This window comes from Suncus etruscus, chromosome 11, assembly GCF_024139225.1.
Source record: "Suncus etruscus isolate mSunEtr1 chromosome 11, mSunEtr1.pri.cur, whole genome shotgun sequence".
In the NCBI taxonomy this organism is placed as follows: Eukaryota; Metazoa; Chordata; class Mammalia; order Eulipotyphla; family Soricidae; genus Suncus; species Suncus etruscus.
In genome coordinates this window covers 83,311,707-83,332,516 of record NC_064858.1, presented here as the reverse complement: position 1 = coordinate 83,332,516, position 20,810 = coordinate 83,311,707, and the positions used below count along the sequence as shown (strand labels likewise).

At 33.2% G+C, this 20,810-nt stretch overlaps 2 protein-coding genes across 2 annotated transcripts in view; one reads left to right on the top strand and one right to left on the bottom strand.

The window, feature by feature from the left end:
• DNAJC14 (DnaJ heat shock protein family (Hsp40) member C14) overlaps positions 1–18,802 on the top strand; it is a 1,080,043-nt gene extending 1,061,241 nt beyond the window's left edge. The window contains exon 9 of the transcript XR_007500280.1: positions 18,793–18,802. The gene's annotated coding sequence lies outside the window, so the exon portion shown is untranslated. The remainder of the gene's footprint in view (positions 1–18,792) is intronic.
• LOC126022142 (olfactory receptor 6C2-like) lies at positions 9,174–10,112 on the bottom strand. The gene has a single exon (XM_049782990.1). The coding sequence runs from the start codon at positions 10,110–10,112 to the stop codon at positions 9,174–9,176; it is 939 nt and encodes a 312-aa protein (XP_049638947.1).
• Positions 18,803–20,810: the final 2,008 nt, after the last annotated feature.

The following is a 20,810-nucleotide window of genomic DNA, read 5'->3' as shown; positions in this document are numbered from 1 at the left end:
AATCCCACTTGATCGTGATGTATGATCTTTTTGATGAAGTGTTGGATTCGGTTTGCTAAGATTTTGTTGAGTATCTTTGCATCAATGTTCATTAGTGAGATTGGTCTGTAGTTTTCTTTTTTGGTGGTGTCTTTGCCTTCTTTGGGAATGAGTGTGATATTAGCCTCATAAAAGGAGTTGGGTAGGATTCCTGTTTTTTCTATGGTTTGGAAAAGCCTATGGAACAGTGGTAATAAGTCTTCTTGAAATGTTTGATAGAATTCACCTGTAAATCCATCTGGACCTGGTCATTTGTTCTTAAGAAGTTTTTTAATTACATCTTCAATTTCCTCTGAAGTGATTGGACTGTTTAAACTTTCTATATCTTCCTTTTCCAGTCTTGGAAGAGGGTGTTTGTCCAAGAATCTATAGATTTCTAGTGGGTTCTCTAGCCTAGTTGAATAAAGTTGTTCATAATATGATCTCATGATATGTTGTATTTCTTGGGGTTCTGTTGTAATCTCTCCCCTTTCATTCGTGATCCTAGTGATTTGGGTGTTTTCCCTCTTTTTTTTGGTGAGTTTTGCCAATGGTTTATCTATCTTGTTTATTTTTTTGAAAAACCAACTCCTGGTCTCATTGATTTTTTGTATTGTTTTCTTAGTTTCTATGTTGTTCATTTCTGTTCTGGTTTTTATTATTTCTTGCCTTCTGGTTGTGGTTGGATTTCTCTGTTGCTGTTGTTCCAATTCTTTGAGGTGATCTTTTAAACTGTTGGTTTTGTTATTTTCCTGTTTCTTGACATAAGCCTGTATTGCTATGAGTTTCCCCCTAATTACTGCTTTTGCTGTGTCCCATAAATTTTGACATGTTGTCTCTTCATTGTCATTCGTCTCAAGGAATCTTTTTATTTCTTCCTTGAGTTGTTCTTTGATCCAGCTGTTGTTAAGCAGCATGTTGTTTAATCTCCAGGTATTAGTTTTCCTCCATTGCTTCTTCTTGACATCAATTATAAACTCTATTGCATAGTGATCTGAAAGGGTACTTCTAATGATCCTTACCTTTGTGGTCTTATATAAGTTGGCTTTGTATCCTAAGACATGGTCTATTCTGGAGAAGGTTCCATGTGGGTTTGAGAAAAATGTATATTCTACTTTCTGGGGATGGAGGGCTCTATATAAGTCTATTAACCCTAAATCTTCTAATTTTTCATTTAGAGCTCTTATTTCTTTACTATTTTTCTGTTTGGAGGATCTGTCCAGTGGTGATAATGGAGTATTGTGGTCCCCTACTATTATCACAATTCCCTTCATGTGTTTCTCCAGGTTTGCCAGTAGTTGCCTCACATATTTTGGTGACTCTACATTAGGTGCATAGATATTGACCAGGGTTAGTGTATCTTGATCTAATGTTCCCCTGATCAGTAAGTAGTGACCCTCTTTGTCTCTGATTACTTTCTTGAGGTTGAATACAATTTGGTCTGATATAAGAATGGCTGTCCCTGCTCTTTTTTGTTTTCCATTGGCCTGAATAATTACTTTCCATCCTTTTATTCTAAGCCTGTGCTTATCCTGTAACTGTAGGTGTGTTTCTTGCAGACAGCAGAAGTCTGGTTTATTTTTCCTAACCCAGTTCTCTACTATGTGTCTTTTAATTGGAGAGTTTAGTCCGTTAACATTTAGGGAAATCATTGATAGAGAAGACTGTTGTGCAGTTGTATTGTGTGGAGTGGTTGTTGTTACAATCGGGGGTTTGGATTGTGTAATTCGTCTCTGAGTAAGTCGCTTAGGATCGGCTTAGTTTGCACAAATAGTTCAAGTTCGCTCATGTTTGAGAATGTTTTTTGTCTGCCCTCCCATATGAATGATAGTTTTGCTGGGTATTAGACCCTGGGTTGGAAATTTCTTTCATTCAGTCGTTTAAATATGTCATTCCACTGTCTTCTTGCTTGAATTATTTCAAATGGGAGATCTGGTTTGATTCTTATGTCCTTTCCTTTGTACTTGAGTTTTTTTTCTCCCTTATTGCTTTCAGGAGTTCCTCTTTATCTTTGTTTTTTGCCATTTGGATTATTATATGTCTTGGTGTGGATTTATTAGGGTCTATTTTATTTGGGACTCTCTTGACTTCTTGGATTTGTCCTGAATTATCTTTCCAGAGTGTGGGAAATTAAATAAGACAGAATCCATGTACAATTACTTTGTCTCTCAAGTCCCCAGATTGTAACACATTATGATATTTCTTAACAGTACACAAAGCAATCTAAAGCCATAAAACTTACGTAACTCCTTAAACATTACAGGCATAGTATTTTCTTACATTTCCATATACATGCATATTAGCTTACGTTAACCTCAAATTTTAAGTGAGTTCTTTTTAAATATTAGAGTCAAAGGAGCACAGTAAAAATGGCACTAGAGTGGCAATTGTTGTTTGCATAGGCTCACCAAAATATGAGGGACATGGAAAGAAATAACCCTGGCCTAAGTACAAAGAGACCCGACCCCTGAAGTTTCCTGGCATAAGACCAAGTCTAGGCTTCAGGCAAGCTAGATCGTCCAATCCAATACATTGTCTGTAGTGCCAACACACTTTTATTTTTCACACAGTCTCTGTTGTTGGTATCATGTTTCTGTATTAAAGATCCTGAAATCTGCATATCTCACATTGAAGTCAGGATGTGGAGCATCCTCTCCTTTCACCTCACAATCAAAGGGCAATGCAGGGAGCCCTGTCCTGTAAGCAGGTCGTTGTCATTATTAAGTCTTCTCAGTGTCAAGGGAAGTCTCTTTTGAGCAGGTCAAAGTCTGAGCAGTGTAGGTCTTCCGTGGTAGAGGATTGCTTCCAGGTGATGTTATAAACCAGCCTGGATGTTTCGTGGATGGCTTCCCTGGTTCAGGGGAGAATGGATTATGCCCTTTCTTCTGAGGTCTGTGCCAGGTCGTTATGTCAATGTTCAGGGTGTAAGGTCCCTCTGCACTACAAGATTTGTGTGTTCCAATCTCTATTAAATAGGATCTTATTTGTATGTATAGTATTTTCCTATTTTAATGTGCCTATGCAAATAAGAAGCAATGCCACATGGTGTTATTGGCGCATATGGGGGCCATAAGAACAATTCCAATGATTCCCATGACATGGTTCAATCATAAGCATTAAACTGGGGGACTCTTCCACCAAAATTCCTTGTTAAACAGCTCAAAGAGAGAAGATAAAAAGTGGTTAGAATCATCACTGTATAAGATAAAATTTAGTAAGAATTATAGCTGTCCAAAAAAAACCACAAAATATTCTAAAGAAATACGTGTCCATTTTATGTATCTTGAAACAATTTGGGGTTGTCACACACAATGCACATCTTTGGACTGTGATTAGGATTGTACACTACTGAAGTTAAAAAGAGTAATGTAGGTTAGTGATGTTTGAGAGGGGGTTAGAGAGTTAAGGAGTAAAAAAGAGCTTTGTATGGGTGTGGGAAAGGGCAGAATACAAAATAAACATTCTGTATATGCAAAACATAACATAAGAATAAGGAATATTCTGAATACATGAAGTACATGAAGTACGCGCGGGGGCTCATGCCCCCGCGTGGTTCTGTAGTTTTTGGATGCCTAGGGAGGAATTTCTCCCCCCCTCCCCCAGGGCCCGATTAACCAGGCGTGGCCTTAAAGACCCACCAGGTTTGGGGGGACCTTGGTCCCCTGGACTAGGTGGTCAGCCCAGGGGGCCTGTGTCTAGCTGTCCTGCCCAGAGCCCCCAACATACCAGGCAAAGACCCAGAAATCCTGGCATGTGGAGTGTTCTGAGCCCAGCTGTGCCTCTGTAGTTTTTGGATGCCTAGGGAGGAATTTCTCCCCCCCTCCCCCCAGGGCCCAATTAACCAGGCGTGGCCTTGAAGACCCACCAGGTTTGGGGGGACCTTGGACCCCTGGACTAGGTGGTCAGCCCAGGGGGCCTGTGGCTAGCTGTCCTGCCCAGAGCCCCCAACATACCAGGCATAGACACCCAGAAATCCTGGCATGCGGAGTGCTCTGAGCCCAGCCGAGCCTCTGTAGTTTTTGTTCTCTTTTTTGTTCTGAGCCCAGCTGTGCCTCTGTAGTTTTTGGATGCCTAGGGAGGAATTTCTCCCCCCCCCCAGGGCCCAATTAACCAGGCGTGGCCTTGAAGACCCACCAGGTCCAATTTTATTAAATGTTAAAATATCATTACTTTAATAATTTATAACATATGTAAAATATTAGAAATTTATTATTTTTCCCTAAAAGCCCAGTAATTTATAGTTTTTAACATATAATATTACATAAGAAAAGTTTCAAATAGCATGCAAGGATAAAAGGGTAAAAAAAGATAAAAATGGTATCACATTCTTATGCCAGTTTGAGAGATTATTCCAGTAATTCCTTCATCAGAAATTCTTCAGATAACCAGAGTGAAAATCATTAACAATCTTGGCAAGCTGTAACCAAATATTCTGGTTCATTCGTTCAGACCATAACTTCTTAGTTGAAATGGTCCCAGAGCCAGAAATCACAAAGGTAATCGTAAAAGAAAAATAACTAGTGTGTAAATATGTGTAAAGATGGAGCTTTCCCTTGGGGATCCATCCTTTATTTTTCCATGCAGATTTCTGTAGCTGTCTGACACGTTGTTTACAGTATTTCCCATGTGATGGGTGGTGCTACATGTGTCTGTTGATGCTGTAATAGCTGACAGTGTAAAAAGTAAGTATATATTTTCTGTCTTTTATAATGAAAAATAGAGATCGTGAAACCCCTCTTTTATACCTAACACTGCAGGAGACCAACCTTGGACAATCAAATTGGGAGTGGGCATTCCTGAATACAGTGCACCCATACCTTACCAGTATCATTGACCACTCTACCCTCGCTGCATGTGAATCATGAAGAACAAAGCTGCTTTTCTGGACAAATTTGCTTGAGCAAGAGCCCTTTTCAGGGGAGAGAAAACCTGCCCTATCTGTGGTTGTACACAAGTTATTGAACTCCAAATGCTGCTAGCATCACGAACCAAATGTGGTTATCTTATATGGTGCTTCATGACCCACAGAGATAGCAGATGGAGCTGAAAAGGATTTGGGCTTGAGAGTGAAGGGATTAGATGATTTTGGTCTCCATAGTGTTCATTCTCTGTATTTTTTTGTTTGTTTGTTTTTTGGGCCACACCCGGCGGTGCTCAGGGGTTACTCCTGGCTATCTGCTCACAAATAGCTCCTGGCAGGCACAGGGGACCATATGGGACGCCGGGATTCGAACCAACCACCTTAGGTTCTGGATCGGCTGCTTGCAAGGCAAACGCCACTGTGCTATCTCTCCGGTCCCTCCATTCTCTGTATTCCTCAAAATTATTATCAGTTAGTATAATATTATCAGTTAGTATAACAATATAATATAATGATATATTTAATGATACAATGATATATAACACAACATAACATAACATAAAACATAACATAACAACATAACATAAAATAACATAATATAGCATAATATAATATAACATAATATGATTGACCTATATTAATTATTATAATCCATAATATCATTGATGTATTAGCATATTAATAATAGTATATGATAATATGAGTGCATTAATACATTAATATTAACACAATAGGATACTAATATATTGACATTAATATATAATACTAAAGTATTGATATATAATAATTATTGATTATTAATTATGATGTGCTATATGCTATATAATGATGTATATTATGATGGTACAGTAATATAATGGTAATATAATATCTTTATCATTATTAAATGGCTCCAAAACATGAGATAGGACTGCCCAATATACTAAACTGCCTCCTTCGTAGCAGATTTTCTCTCCTATGGGTTTTCTGAATATTTTGACAAATTGTGTACTAAATCTCCAGTACCCTCCTTTGGGATCCAGGGATTGTATTTCAAAATAATATCTCTTGATTGTATTGTACTTATAGATCGCCACTGGTCTACCCTCTTGTTTGTGCACACTATTTAATAAGAATGCATGATGATCAGTGTTCCTACCTGAATTCCCAGTAACTGGGATTTCCCTTCCTTAATATATCTGATTCTCAGGAGTTCACTTTGCTTTTATGACCAAGGACCAAGTCAGCACAATCCTGGACTTCTACTCCACTTGTGGTGGTCAACGCAACCCTCATTTCCTGTGATGAAGAATTGAGGACACATGAGCAAGGATACTTTGATCCACTATAACAATGGAAGTTGGGGGTCAGGAGCGGTGGCACAGAGCAGTAGGGAGTATGCCTGGCTGGCACTATCCTAGGTTCGATCCACAGTTTGATCCCCCAGCATCCCATATGGTCCCCCAAGCCAGGAGTGATTTCTGAGCATATAGCCAGGAATAACTTCTGAGCGTCACCAGGTGTGGCCAAAAACAAAAAACAAAAACAAAAACAAAACAAAACAAAAGAATAAGAAAAAAGAAATAAAGAATGGAATTTGGTTTATTGAAAAGTGTTTGTCTCAGGCACCAGGAATTAAAAGTATGCTTAAGCAAGAATATATATTGAATGTTATGACAAAATAAAACTCCAGATATTTAGAGAGTAAGCTCATTTTCTGGTTGTCATAAGTAGAATAGGGCGACAAAGACATGGACTTTAATTCTGCTGACTGGTGGTTTATCCAACCACATTTTTTTGCTAAACTCTTTCCTTTATGTCTACAATAATGAGTAAACATAAGGTAAAAATTAAATAGTCAGGAAATATAGTTCAGGGAAATAATGCATATCTCTTATACACTGTCACTCACAGTTCAGTACCCAACATCATATTTGGATTCCTGAACCTAATAGACTTTATCCCTGAGCACAAATTCAGCAAAAATTCATGATTATTACTGAGTATAGTACAAAAAGAAAAAAATATATATATAGTTGAAATGGTTGATTTTGAATCTCTCAACAGTTGCTTTAATTAACCTTAGAAAGGTAGTGAAATTCTGAATCATTTATGAATATTAATGATGCTTTTGTATTTTCTTTCAGAATGTATTAAATACAAAAAGGTGCAAGAGTGATAATAAGTACATTTAGTAAAGGTTTGAAATTTTTTTGAGTAAGATTTAAAAAATAATATTTAAGGTGACAATTGTAAAAATATGATGTGTCTATTCCTGGCTTCTGAAAATTTTCTATCATGTTTTTTGCATCCTTGCATAATATTGCTGTTAATTATGCTAGATCCTATAGTTGAGGAAAACCTACTAGGGTAATCCAAGACATCCTGTTCATGTTCCATTGTCTCCCATTTAACAGGAGTGGGTAGTAGCCTTTACCTTCAAATATGGTTTTTGTGAGTGCATATTGTACTGTGTGAAAATTTTTGTGAAAATATATAAGAGTATGTTGTGTAAAAATAGATAATAAAAGACCTGGGGCCAGAAAGATAGCATGGAGGTAGGGTGTTTTCCTTGCATGCAGAAGGACAGTGGTTCAAATCCCGGTGTCCTATATGGTCCCCTGAGTCTGCCAGGAGCGATTTCTGAGCATAGAAACAGAAATAACCCCTGAGCATAGCTGGGTGTGACCCAAAAGCCAAAAGCCAAAAAAAAAAAAAAAAAAGTAAAGAAAATAGATCATAGATCATAAAAGACATAGCACTTTTAAAATATGTCAACTTAGTGGTCTAATAAACTGGTCATTAAGTATTTTAAGTTTGACAATATTTAAATAAATATTCACTAAGTAGACAATCACTAAGTAGACAATAATCATTAATCAATAAGATGACTGACAGGTGGTAACTAGAGAGATATTTGCTTTGAGAATATTTTGTCAAAATAATTTTTCCATATTATGATTATGAGAATTTATTGTTTCTTTAAGTAATAAAATAAAAAAACATGAAGTTTATAAGCACTATAGTGTTGTAAATAAGAGCGTTATTGACATGATTTAGGTAGTAGACTCTAATTCAGATTTTGTTATAGGAAATATCAAAATTGACCACAAATAATACTTAGTTGATTCTGCAAATCATGATAAAACTTAAGCAATTCTTGGAAAAGTTCAGATACTTTGGACAGATTTGAAGGAATTTTATGAAAAAACAAAATATTGTGAGGTTTAATCATAAAATAAAATTTGAAATTAAAGACGCTAAAATGAGTAATAAAATTAAAGTTGAACTACTGACATAAAGTAGATTTTAAGAGACAATAGGGCTACCACAAAGGTGACTGACCAAAAAGATTAGACAACCTCCACTAGAATCAGTAAGATACCCATGGGTTCTTATTTTCACTACTTAGGAAACACAGAAAAATAAAATAAAATTATGTTTTTAAAAGAGCTATATAGAAATATGTGAGAAAGTCATTCATCAAACAAAAAAAATAATCACAAAATAGGTATTTCTTCCTAGAGAATGCATCCAAAAATAAATTTATGAAAAAGGTTCATTCCATGTGAATGTTAATAGAAACACTCTATATATTAAAATGAATATACATTTTAGATGTTGTGCATATTTCTAAATATTTTAGAGTTAAAATTGTATAACATTGGAAGTATTTGCTTATTACCTTTTACTTATTTACTTATGTAAATATGGGCATAGGAATTAGGGGCCAGAACAGTAGCACAGCTGTAGGGTGTTTGCCTTACAAATGGTGGATCCAGGTTAGACTCCAGTGTCCCTTATGGTCTCCCAAGCCAGGAGCAATTTCTGAACGCATAGCCAAGAGCAATTCCTGAACATCACCCGGTGTGGCCACACAAATATATATATATATTTATATGTACATAGGAATTAGATTGCAGATATAAAACATATGTATACATTAAGTTACATAAAAGTTGACATTCAATATATGAAAATAATATTGGTTTTCAAATAATTTACATATAATTTATTTTCAAAACAGAAGAAGCTAAGATTTATTGGAATGTTTGAATTTATCACAATTAGTATCAAATGTAGTTAGATAACAAAGGAAAGACTTATGTAAGGTAGAAATCTTAGCTCTTTAACTCAGCATGTTACTAAGTTGATAGCAGTAATTATTTGGAGAAATTTTTTTTCTGGGGGAAGCAAACACATATGTTCCCAGGGCTTCTGATATCTGTTAACAGGATTCATTTTCAGATGTGCTCATCTAGACTATTTTCATTATCTAGAACTGAAACCTGTTCAGTTACATGCAAGAAAAGTATTACCGATGTGTCCTCAAGATTAGGAGCCTTTTTACCAATTCATCCATGGCTTTTTTTACTTGTTTGTTCCTTAGAGTATAAATAAATGGGTTTAACATGGGTGAGATAGAAGTAGCCAATACTGTTACTCCCTTATTAACTGTCGTTTCATTTTTTGCAGAAGGTTTAATATAGATAAAGATACAGCTCCCATAAGTTATGGAAACCACAATAAAATGAGAAGAGCAGGTAGAAAATGCCTTTTTCTTTTGCTGAGCAGAGGGGAACCTAAGAATCGTGCGAATAATACTTACATAGGACCAAACCACAAAACTGAGAGTCACTAGTAAGATAAATGCAGAACAGAAAAGAACCAACTTCTCTAAGAACTCTGTATCAGAACATGAAATCTTCAGAAGAGGATTAACATCACAGACAAAGTGGTCAAACTCAGAGTCACAGAATTCCAGTGTCACAAGAAAACCAGTTGGTGGAAGAATGAGTAACAGCGTAATTGTCCAACAGCCAGAGATAAGCCTTTTGCAGAAAATGTGATTCATGATAGTTGTGTAATGAAGGGGTTTGCATATGGCTACATAACGATCATAGGACATAGTTGCCAGAAGAAAAAATTCCACGATTCCAAACAGGTCTGCAAAAAATATTTGACATATGCAAGAGTTATAGGATATGGTCCTGTCACCTGTTGCAATACTGTACAAGAACCTAGGAATACAGGCAGAAGTGAATGCTATTTCTAAGAAGGAAAAGTTTTGCAGAAAATAGTACATTGCAGTTTGAAGGTGGGAATCAATGAGTGTGAGAAGGATGATGGTCAGGTTTCCTACAATACTCAACACGTAGGTGATAAGTAGAAATATAAAAATAAGAATATTCAGTTTTGGATCATCTGTCAGTCCTAAGAGGATAAATGAGGTTACTTGTGTATGATTTCTCATTCCTGGCTTGTGACTTGTTGATATCTGTGTAAAATGGAGAGAGATGAGAATAAGGAAAAAGCATTACTGTCCCTTGAATTTTGCTTTGAAATATCAACAAATATGATACTCTTTTACTTGATGACTACCTTTGACTATTGCAAACTTTAGGATAGTTTGAAGGTGTTACATGGGTTTAGTTCAAAAATTATGTATAAAATAATGAAGACAGATATTAACTTGAGAATCAGATACATGCATATGTTTAAATATAAAATTTACATATTTGCATTTCTGGTCAAAAATTATTTTGGTTAAGTTAACCAATTAATTAACAAATTAGAAAAACAAATTAAGTAGTTAAGTGCTTGTGGTTATCTTTCATGGATCAACTGAAAGCTTTCCCTTAGCACCTCATATAGTTCATTGGGTCATGCCAGTAGTGATAAACTGAGTTTTATTTCTCCCTAAATAATTATTTTAGATAACTCATAATCCCTGATCATGCTTTGCTATAAGATATTTTTATATTTAACACATAATTTACACATTTGAAAAATCTTTTTCAAAATAATTCATCTCTATAACATTATATCTTTATATAGAATAATAATCTCTTTATATATATTATTTTGTTTTTGTGCCAACCCAGTGGTGCTGAGGCCTGACTCCTCATTATATGCTCAGATATCACTCCTAGCAGACTTACAGGAATATATGGGATACCATGGATCTAACCCAGGTCTGGCTCCCTCTTTAGATATTTTCTAAGGTTCACTTTAATTATTATACCTTGTTCTATTTTGTACTATATAATTGTGTTTCTTATGCAAAATTTAGATTATTTAATATATAATGAAAATGGAAAATATAAACTTATGGACAGCTGAATATATTATTCACACTTTAATAATATGTTTCCTTTGGCCCCTGTATAGTCTATTCTGTTTTTTAAATTAAATCATAGACATTTTAGGTGCTGGAGTGATAGCACAGTGGCAGGGTATGTGCCTTGCATTCAGCTGACCTGGGACATGCCTGAATTTGATCTCCATCATCCCAAATGATGCCACTAACTTGCCAGGAGTACTTTCTGTTTTGTTTCTTTTTTTATTTATATAAACTCTACTTAATCACCATGATTACAAGCATATTTACACGCTTCTGAGCACAGAGCCAGGAGTAACCCCTGAGCACCCAAAAACCAACAAAAAATCATTGTCATTTTGATCAACTCTAGGTATTACAAGATGGTCTAATTTTAGATTAAAAAAATCCACTGTTGGGGCCAGAGCAGTGGAGCAAGCAGTAGGGCATATACCTTGCATGCGCTAACCTAGGCCCGACTGCGGTTCTATTTCCTGACTTCCCATATGTTCCCCCGAGCCAGGAGCGATTTCTGAGAGCAGAGCCAGGAGTAACCCCGGAGTGTTACTGACTGTGGCCCAGAAAACAAACAAATAAAAAATGAGAAAGAAAAAGAATATATCCACTGCTTTTCTCTGATAAAATTCAATCATAAATAACTTTATATACATGTCATTTAAGTAAAAAATAATTAAAAAATTCAATTTCCTCCTGTTACTAATTTCCAGACTAGACTTCCATTTCAATGGCATAGTTTCTGGAAAATCCAATGCAATAAAATGTGTATTTAGTAACACCTATTGGTTCCAATTTGAACCATTAGGTCCACTAATCATGATCAGCATTAGGGGAATGGTCTTTAGGATCCTAGAGTGGTTGATAGAGGAATACTCTGTTCTAATTTTGTGTATAGTGGGCAATTATCTTTATGTTTAAATTAAAGTTTGCTACTTAATTTTAACTTTTCCTTAAATTTGAAATTGTCCACTACACATATTATCAAGATATTTTTCACTTGCATCATATCTTTGCTTTTGGTTTTTAATTTTGTTTATGATTTCACCATTATGAATTTCTTTTCGCTACTTATTTTTATAAATTTGTATTATTAGAGTTCTCTATTTTCCCTTACTGGTTTCTTTATAAGTTCTTAAACATTAAATAAACATCATGATTTCAATTGTGTGTTTAGAATTTAATGTCTGATCATAATCATTTTAACTGATAAAATATGGACCTGTACTTTATATTTTCTAAATTACTACTTTTCTTTTATGAAATGTTGTTGCTTTACACCACTGTAATTTTTGTTTCATAGTTTACTTACTTTACTAAAATGAAAAGCAAATGTTCATTCTACATTTCGAATTGAGAGAAAGCTACACTTCTTTGTAATAGCTATTTCCATATATTAATATTTAGTATTCTAGAAGAATCTTACTGAAACTTTAAATAAATTTTTGACATATTTTTTCAAGATTCACTTAGTTTTTGTTCTTCAGCTATCAACAATAATTTCTATAACATATAATATAATGTATTGATCTCCAATGATAGAAATAAAGTTTTCTCCTTAAATAGAATACAATAATTTTATAAAAATATAAATTAATTTCAGTGTAATGTGAATTTTCCCTTTAAAAATTTAAAATTTTATATTCAATATTCCATACTTCAGTAAATAAGAAGAAAATTTTCCAAAGTTTACCTGTAAGTAGGAAAGTTCATACATTTTATGTTTTGGGGGACACGTAGTACTTTCCCAAGACTAAAATTGCAGATTGGTTAATATCACATAAGAGAAATTTGAACCTTAGATTATGTATTAAAATAAGTTAATCCTTCAGAGTAACTTGGTGGTAGATGTGTTATGGTAACATTTCATTTAAAAAAATATTAATACTCATACTTCAAGAGTTTGGTATAGATTCAATATATTTGATACATAAAATGATATATCTTTAAAGTTGACCTATATTTCATATATCAAACAAGGATTAGCATAATTTTCTTGACTTTTATAATATATGACATTTGTGAAGTTAAGGATTTTACAGATAATATACCTAGAAGATATGCTAAAATATTGCTGAAATGTCGTGCCTGAATAATATGAAAATTCAATAGACACTGTTATGTGCTTCATTTATTTGTTAAATCATATTTAATTTATGTAAATAAAGTTATATACTATTATGCATAGTTTGTTCACATATCACTTATTCAGAATAATTCTCTGTATAAAGCATAATCAAATTTCTCAAACTCAACTTTGTCTATATACTAATGAAATTATCTCACTTTATTATCTATGTGTGCCATAATGTCTTCCATCTAAGCTATAACTGCAATTAACTTGAATTTGTACCTACTTCTGATAAATGAAAAAAATTGATTATTTGAAAATAATAAATACTCAAAGTAAAATTTAGCATTAATATATAGTTTTCCTTTCTTTTCTTTTTTTCTTTTTTTGGTTTTTGGGCCACATCCGGTGGTGTTCAGGGGTTACTTCTGGCTGTCTGCTCAGAAATAGCTCCTGGCAGGCACGGGGGACCATATGGGACACCGGGATTTGAACCAACCACCTTTGGTCCTGGATCGGCTGCTTGCAAGGCAAACGCCACTGTGCTATCTCTCCAGGCCCTATAGTTTTTCTTTCAACGTTGTGAAATAGTATCAGAGATTATTTAAATAATAATTCATCCTTGATTATTTTAAGTTTTAGGAGAGTGGATAACAATATGCTAACGGAAGTTTGTATAGGAATATAAGTCATTATTTATCTACACCTATAAATCTCAGAGATCACAAATGTCATTGTATTTCATATCATTTCATTTGTAGAACATTGTTTCATCATTTTACTGGCTATTTCTATAATTCCACAAAATAAAAAAATAAATATCACTTTTTATGTGAAATATTTAAATATATATTTTGAATAAAATAACATTTTTGCAATAGAAAAATTATCATATGTATGAGAAAATTTTAACAATAAGTAAGATTGTTTTGTGTTGTAGTAAAAAAGTCTATTCTAGTTAGGATAGTCAAAAACCACATAATATATATTTGGCATTAGGCTTGTTTTAAATATACTTAAAATACAAAACACAACAAAAACTCTGGTGATTAAAATATCACTGAAAGAACAGAATAGAGGAGAAATATGCTATTAGTTTCATAAAGTTAGCACATATCATTAATGGCAGAGAAATATAAATCTAAACACTGATAAAGTATGAGCTCATAATATGAACATGGCTATTATTCAACTGTACAGTAAAAGCAGTTTCAGCAGGTCATGGAGAGAAAAAACATTAAGCACTCTAGAAAAATATGAAATAATATGAATTTTTCTAAATATATAAAATGACTAAAATAGACATATCATATAGCATAGTGATTAGTAGCATTCGAAATTTGAAAATTTCTTTTTTCTTCCTTATATGTATACATGAGATTTATATTCACATTTTTAGGCTGCTAACATACTGTACTTTTCATAATTTCTAGGAGTTTTTTATAAAATATTTGAGGTTTTCTATTTAATGTGTTATCTCATCTGTGACTAGTGATAGAAAAATTGTATAAACCAATTTGGATGAATATTTAATATCTGAGTATTGTTTGTCATGTCCCAAAACTCAAATATTTAAGAATCAATATAACAATGAAAGTGAAAGTCTATTAAAGTTTAATTCATTTTGAAATAAATTTAAAAAGACCCAAGAACATGGAAAAAATATAAGCTCATGGAAATTATCAATGTGACTGAAATGATCATCTTCTCCAAGAAATCTGCAGATTTAGCACGATCCATATTTAAATTATCATGACATACTGTTTAATGTAGACACACACAATTAAAATAAAAAAAACAATTCTAAAACACTTAGAATAGTCAAAATAATTTTGAGTGCAAATTGGGAGGTAGTAATTTCCCAGACTTTTAGCCTTCCTACAAATCTTTAATAATTAAAATCTTTTGATACTAGAATAAAGACAGACTATCATAACACTGAATAGAATTAAGCGCCCAGATGGAAACTCTCAGTATATGAACAGTTGATTTACAAAAAATTAGTGTATAATATTGAGCAAGGAGTCTCTGACAAATATTTTTGGTGAATTTGGTTATTAAATGAAAACAAATTAATTTTGATCCCTATTTCATGTATATAAAAGTCAAATCAAATGGTTTAAAGAATAACAAACTTGTATCAGAAAATTCACTTAGGGAAACATAAGCAGCATTCCCCTATTTTTGAACTCAGAAAAATACTCAAGCGAACAATACCTTAAGCAAAATTAAAGTAGAAATAAAATGTGAATATTGCAAACAAAAACTTTCTCTCTTCACAGGAATTTATAACTAAATTAAAAGTGCACATGCTGATTAAGAAGAAATATTTTCATCCCATCCATTAGAAAAAGGTTGAATTTCAAGATACATAAAAGTATATTCAAAACACAACAACAACAACAGCAAACTCATGAAACAGAAATAAACAAATGTACCATATGACATAGATTTTCAAGAAATGTAAAAACAAACATACTCAAAAATAAATCAAAATTTAATGAGAGATTATTACCTCAATTCAGCAAAATTGGTCTATCTGAAATTAAAAAAAGAAACAATAGTATGAATGGGATGTATTGAAAATAAACTTGTACCTAGTGTATCTATACTGTTGCAAGCTTCAGACACTTTGGAAAACAGTTTGGAAACTTCTCAAAATAACGAACTGAAAGAATATCAATATGACAAACCAATTCTATTCCTGGACAACTATCCCAAGCAAACAATAACATTATCCTGAAAGTACTTATCTACATGTTCACTGCATCCATATTTTGTAATCAACATAAAAAATCAATATAGCATTTAACATACTGTAGGAGTAAACAATGTATATATAATATTATAATATATTTATATTATAATTATATAATATGTGTTATACAATATTATTATATTATAATATATTTTATAAAATAATGTAATATATTATATATTAAAATTTGCAGTTTGCTATATAATGGAAAGGATTAGAAGAGCTATATGAGGGGCTGGAGAGATAGCATGGAGATAGGGTGTTTGCCTTTCCTGCAGAAGGACAGTGGTTCGAATCTCACATGGTCCCTTGAGCTGTCAGGAGCAATTTCTGAGTGCAGAGCCAAGAGTAACCCCTGAGTGCTGCCAGGTGTGACCCCAAAACCAAAAACCAAAAAAGAAAGTGCTATATGAGATGAATCCAATAAAATGAAAATGATTACTTTGAACATGCATAAAATGCAAAGAAACACAATAAAGGATTCGATAGTCCCCAATGCAAAAATATCCTGAGCTATGATGAAAAGAAACAGAAGTTGAGAAGGTTAGGGGAGAAGTGAGGAAGAAAGAATTGCGGGATAATAGTGGGATAATTCGGATAGCACAGCTGTAGATGTTGCACTCAGCCAACCCAGGACAGACTGGTTCGAATCTCATCCCATACGGTCCCTCGAGCCTGCCAGGAGAGATTTCTGAGCATTGAGCCAGGAGTAATTCCTAAGCACTGCCGGGTGTGACCCAAAAAACAAACAAACATTCCATGTGATAATTATTTCTCTTTTTCTAATTCATATTTACTATTCTTTCGTTTTACCATTGCACCATTTGCATTACACTGAGGAATTTAGTTCTTAGCTTCATGCTTGCTTCATTCATTAAAATTATTCATATTTTATTGGAGTTATATCACACAGTGCTTAATCCTGATAGGCTCTGAGTGGTGCTGGGGATCAAAATGGAATCAGTAATATAAAGTAAGGGCTCAACCACTGAAGTATATCTCATGTTAAAAATTATGTCTCTTCATCACCTAAAATAGAATTGCCAAGGTTCCAGATATATTTATTTATTTGTTTATTTATTTACTTATTTATTTATTTGGTTTTTTGGGCCACACCTGGTTACTTCTGGCTATGCGCTCAGAAATTGCTCCTGGCTTGGGAGACCATATGAGATGCTGAGGGATAGAACTATCATCTGTCCTAGGCTAGCGCATGCAAGGCAGATGCCTTAATGCTTGTGCCACTGCTACAGCCCCATAACTGAAGTTATCTTCTTTTCCCATTTTAATTTTCCTTGCCATCACTTTTATTTTCCCCTTACATTTGATAATGTTTTCCATTTTATCATTTTAATTATTGCCAACATACCTGATATCTAGACATTATTTTCTTTCAATTGTACATCTTAGATATTTTCATAAACAATAGGACTTAGATAGATCAACAGTTCCAAAATATGTATTAGAAAAATACACCACAATATTGTAACTACCACAATCATATCTGCCATATTTTCTAAATAAGTCTTAAAGGGATCAAATTTACATATATCACTTTTGTTTGGAGTATTCTTAGTAGATTTGCTTAAATCTCTGGCTGATTTATTTGCTGCTCAATATACTTTTTATTTCATGTAACTTCTAAATGTGATCCAAATGTTGTAACTTCTAAATGATTCTAAATCAGAACCATTTTATAGTATTCAATTATGAATGCTGCTTCTATGCTTATAGAGAGGAATGAAAGACTGAAGTATACGAACTTGACTATCTCTTCATATGAGATCCATCTCTAGGATCTTTGTTTCCTTTAACATTTAGGCTAAGTTAATTTCAGGTAGCAAGGAATATAAGATTTTGAGGATAAAGAATGCAATTAGCCTTGACATTAGGACAAATCAAGGGTTGGGATTAATGAATATTTTTTAAATAATTCCACATTATGTTTGGCATTACTGACAACTGACATTGCCACTTTTTGAAATTTAACAGTCTTGGAAAAATATAGAGATTCATGGCTCTAAATAATATTACTATTATGGGAGTCCGGGGTCAAATTCCAACAATGCCAAATATAGGATCTGTTTCTAAGTTTTCTTTGCCTTGAATATATCAATCAGAATGAAAATTAAAAAATTCATCCTAACTTTATAAAAAAAGCTATAGGTATCTCATTAAATTTTCCTACTCTCAAATTGGCAGAAAATAATAATTTACTTATCTGTAGATTATTCTCCAAATAAAGCACTAAGGAGTTCCTGGGGGAAAATTTCCTTTACTAGACTATCATGTCTAAATGATATCTCCTATTATATTATTTACTAGCATTGATTTCTTTTTAAAAAAGAGTTTCTTGTTTCTGTGCTGAATTTGGTTACATAAAACTGTGTAGATATTTTACTAATGCTCTATTATGCTCTAAGGTATTCCTCCTGATAGAGATGGGAAGTCATATGAAGTAGCTGATATTGGGGCCAATAAGATAAGAACATGTGTAAGGAAAATGCTTTGTCTTCTATAATATTGCCTTGTCCACATCCTTTCATATTTTTTAATTTTATTTTGGTCATACATTGTGATAATCAGAACAGACTCCTGACTCCATGCTTAGCTGACACCTTGGGGGATCCTTGGGGCAATACATAGTGCCCCTTGATACTTTGATTATTAGTTTCTATCTGGTTTAAATTTTCCCAATATTAAATTGGTGACTGTATTGTAGCTATAATTTTCAAACTCTGGTTTGAAAACTGGTAGAAATCTCATTACTTAATAAAATTCTACTACAAAGCAATAGTGAAAAAAAAAACATGGTATTGAAACAAGACAACTTTCAAGCCAAGGGTTCTTACTATTTGGTATTTAGAATAACAGCATAAAGAAATGGAATGGTTCAAGTGAGAATTGTTCAAATATCCTTGAACCTAGAGTATAGCAAGAAGAATAAAAAAGGAGTGGAGAAGAAACACAAAAATGAAATTACTGGAGTCAGGGGATAAGTGATCTCAGGTGCATTGATGAAGTTTTTTTGTTTTTGTTTTTGTTTTTTTTTTTACAAAAAAGGTCATAACTAAATTTTCAATCCAAAGTCAACAACAATGGAATCAAGAGACCAAAACAATAACAATCTAAACTTAAATGGGCCTCTTAGACTGACAGGCTAGGAAGCAAAAAGTAGTGTTAGAAACATGGTGAAGGGAGATCACGGGAATTTCTTGATTCATTGTATGTCTGAAACTCAACTATGAAGGATTTTGAAAATCACAATGGCTTCAATAAATTAAAAAACAATTTGAAAATTATTATTGAACACTTTTTCAACAGCAAGTATATATCCAATAAAATATTTATTGTGTCTTAAAATTTGTGGAACTCTTAAACATATTTAATAAATTCTCTACTGAGCAAAATATTTTGCTTATACAACTGCCTTCAATGACACCTGGAAATAATTTTTCTTTTGGATTCTATTAAAATATTACTGCAATTAGAAACTTGCTTTAGATATTTTCTATGTATGTTCTCAAATCAAAATTGATTAAATAAAAACAAAAGACAACTACTTTTCTGCAGTTCTCTGTAATTGACTGCCTAAGTTTACTTTTTTCAGATTCACCAGTAACAACCTTTTACTAAAAATTCTGAGTACTTTGTGCAGTAATGTACACAGAATGTCTTGGCATGTAGAAAATGTTAATATCTAGAGTCCTAATTATTCTTTCTGGTGTCATTTGCTTTTATCATTAATTTATATATGTTTTATTCTAAAATTTATGCTACTACATTTGAACATTAAGTAGGAATATTGTGACAAGTGCACTTCATTTCTTGTATTATCTATAAGGCAGATGAACTTTAGATACTACAAATGTTTGCGTTTTTTGTTAGTAATTAAGGACAAAGTCTCTACAATGTTACTGTGAAGTGTTAGATTTTCATGTTTCTTCTCCAGCATCACTATGGAATAAATAATATGAAAAAATATTTCTAGTAGTTAAAATTTTAAATATATCAATTATACCTTGTGACTGTTAAAAGAACTTAAGATTTAGGAGATCATTAACCAACTCTACTATGGTTCCTGGACACGTAAATAAATCTGCATGCTTTTGGTTTAGTGTGTCATCATTAATATTGCTAATGCATTGGATTAACTCAGCAAATTGAAGATGTGATGCTGTAAGCATTTTAATTAGATGCTTCAAGTTTAAACAAATTGGGAAACATTACATTATAATATTGTTTGAGGCCACACCCAGCAGTGCTAAGGAGTTACTCCTGGCTCTGTGTTCAGAGGTCATTCCTGACTGTTCGTAGGGAACATTATGGGATGCCAGAGATTGATGCCAGGTCAGCCACTTGCAAGGCAAATACCCTAACCTTTGTGCTATAACTCTGGTCCTACAATACATTATGAAGCAGGTACCTAAATTTAGCAGGTATCTTAATTTTCAAATATAATGTATTCTGGGCCCGGAGAGATAGCACAGTGGCGTTTGCCTTGCAAGCAGCTGATGCAGGACCAAAGGTGGTTGGTTTGAATCCCGGTGTCCCATATATTCCCCTGTGCCTGTCAGGAGCTATTTCTGAGCAGATAGCCAGGAGTAACCCCTGAGCACTGCCGGGTGTGACCCAAAAACAAAAACAAAAAAAAGTATTCTTCTGATTAACTTAAATTTATTTGAAAACTTGTTTGCTAATTATATATGATCATACTAATGTTATTTACAAAGAAAAGGTAAACAGGAAGCGTCTTAACTTTAAAATCGCATTTAGTAAGAATTTTTATTTAAACAGATCAGTTTCTATTTCAAAACTCTAGAGCAAAATAATGGCAACAATGAATATTTTTAAAAATTTCTGAGTTGATTCTATTATTTTAATAAATAAAATTATATTAAATTAAATACCATTGAAATAGTCACTTAATTCATACCTATAAACTAAAAAGGAAAATACATATATACACCAATAATACAAAATTTAAGTATACTTGCACAAAGAATGG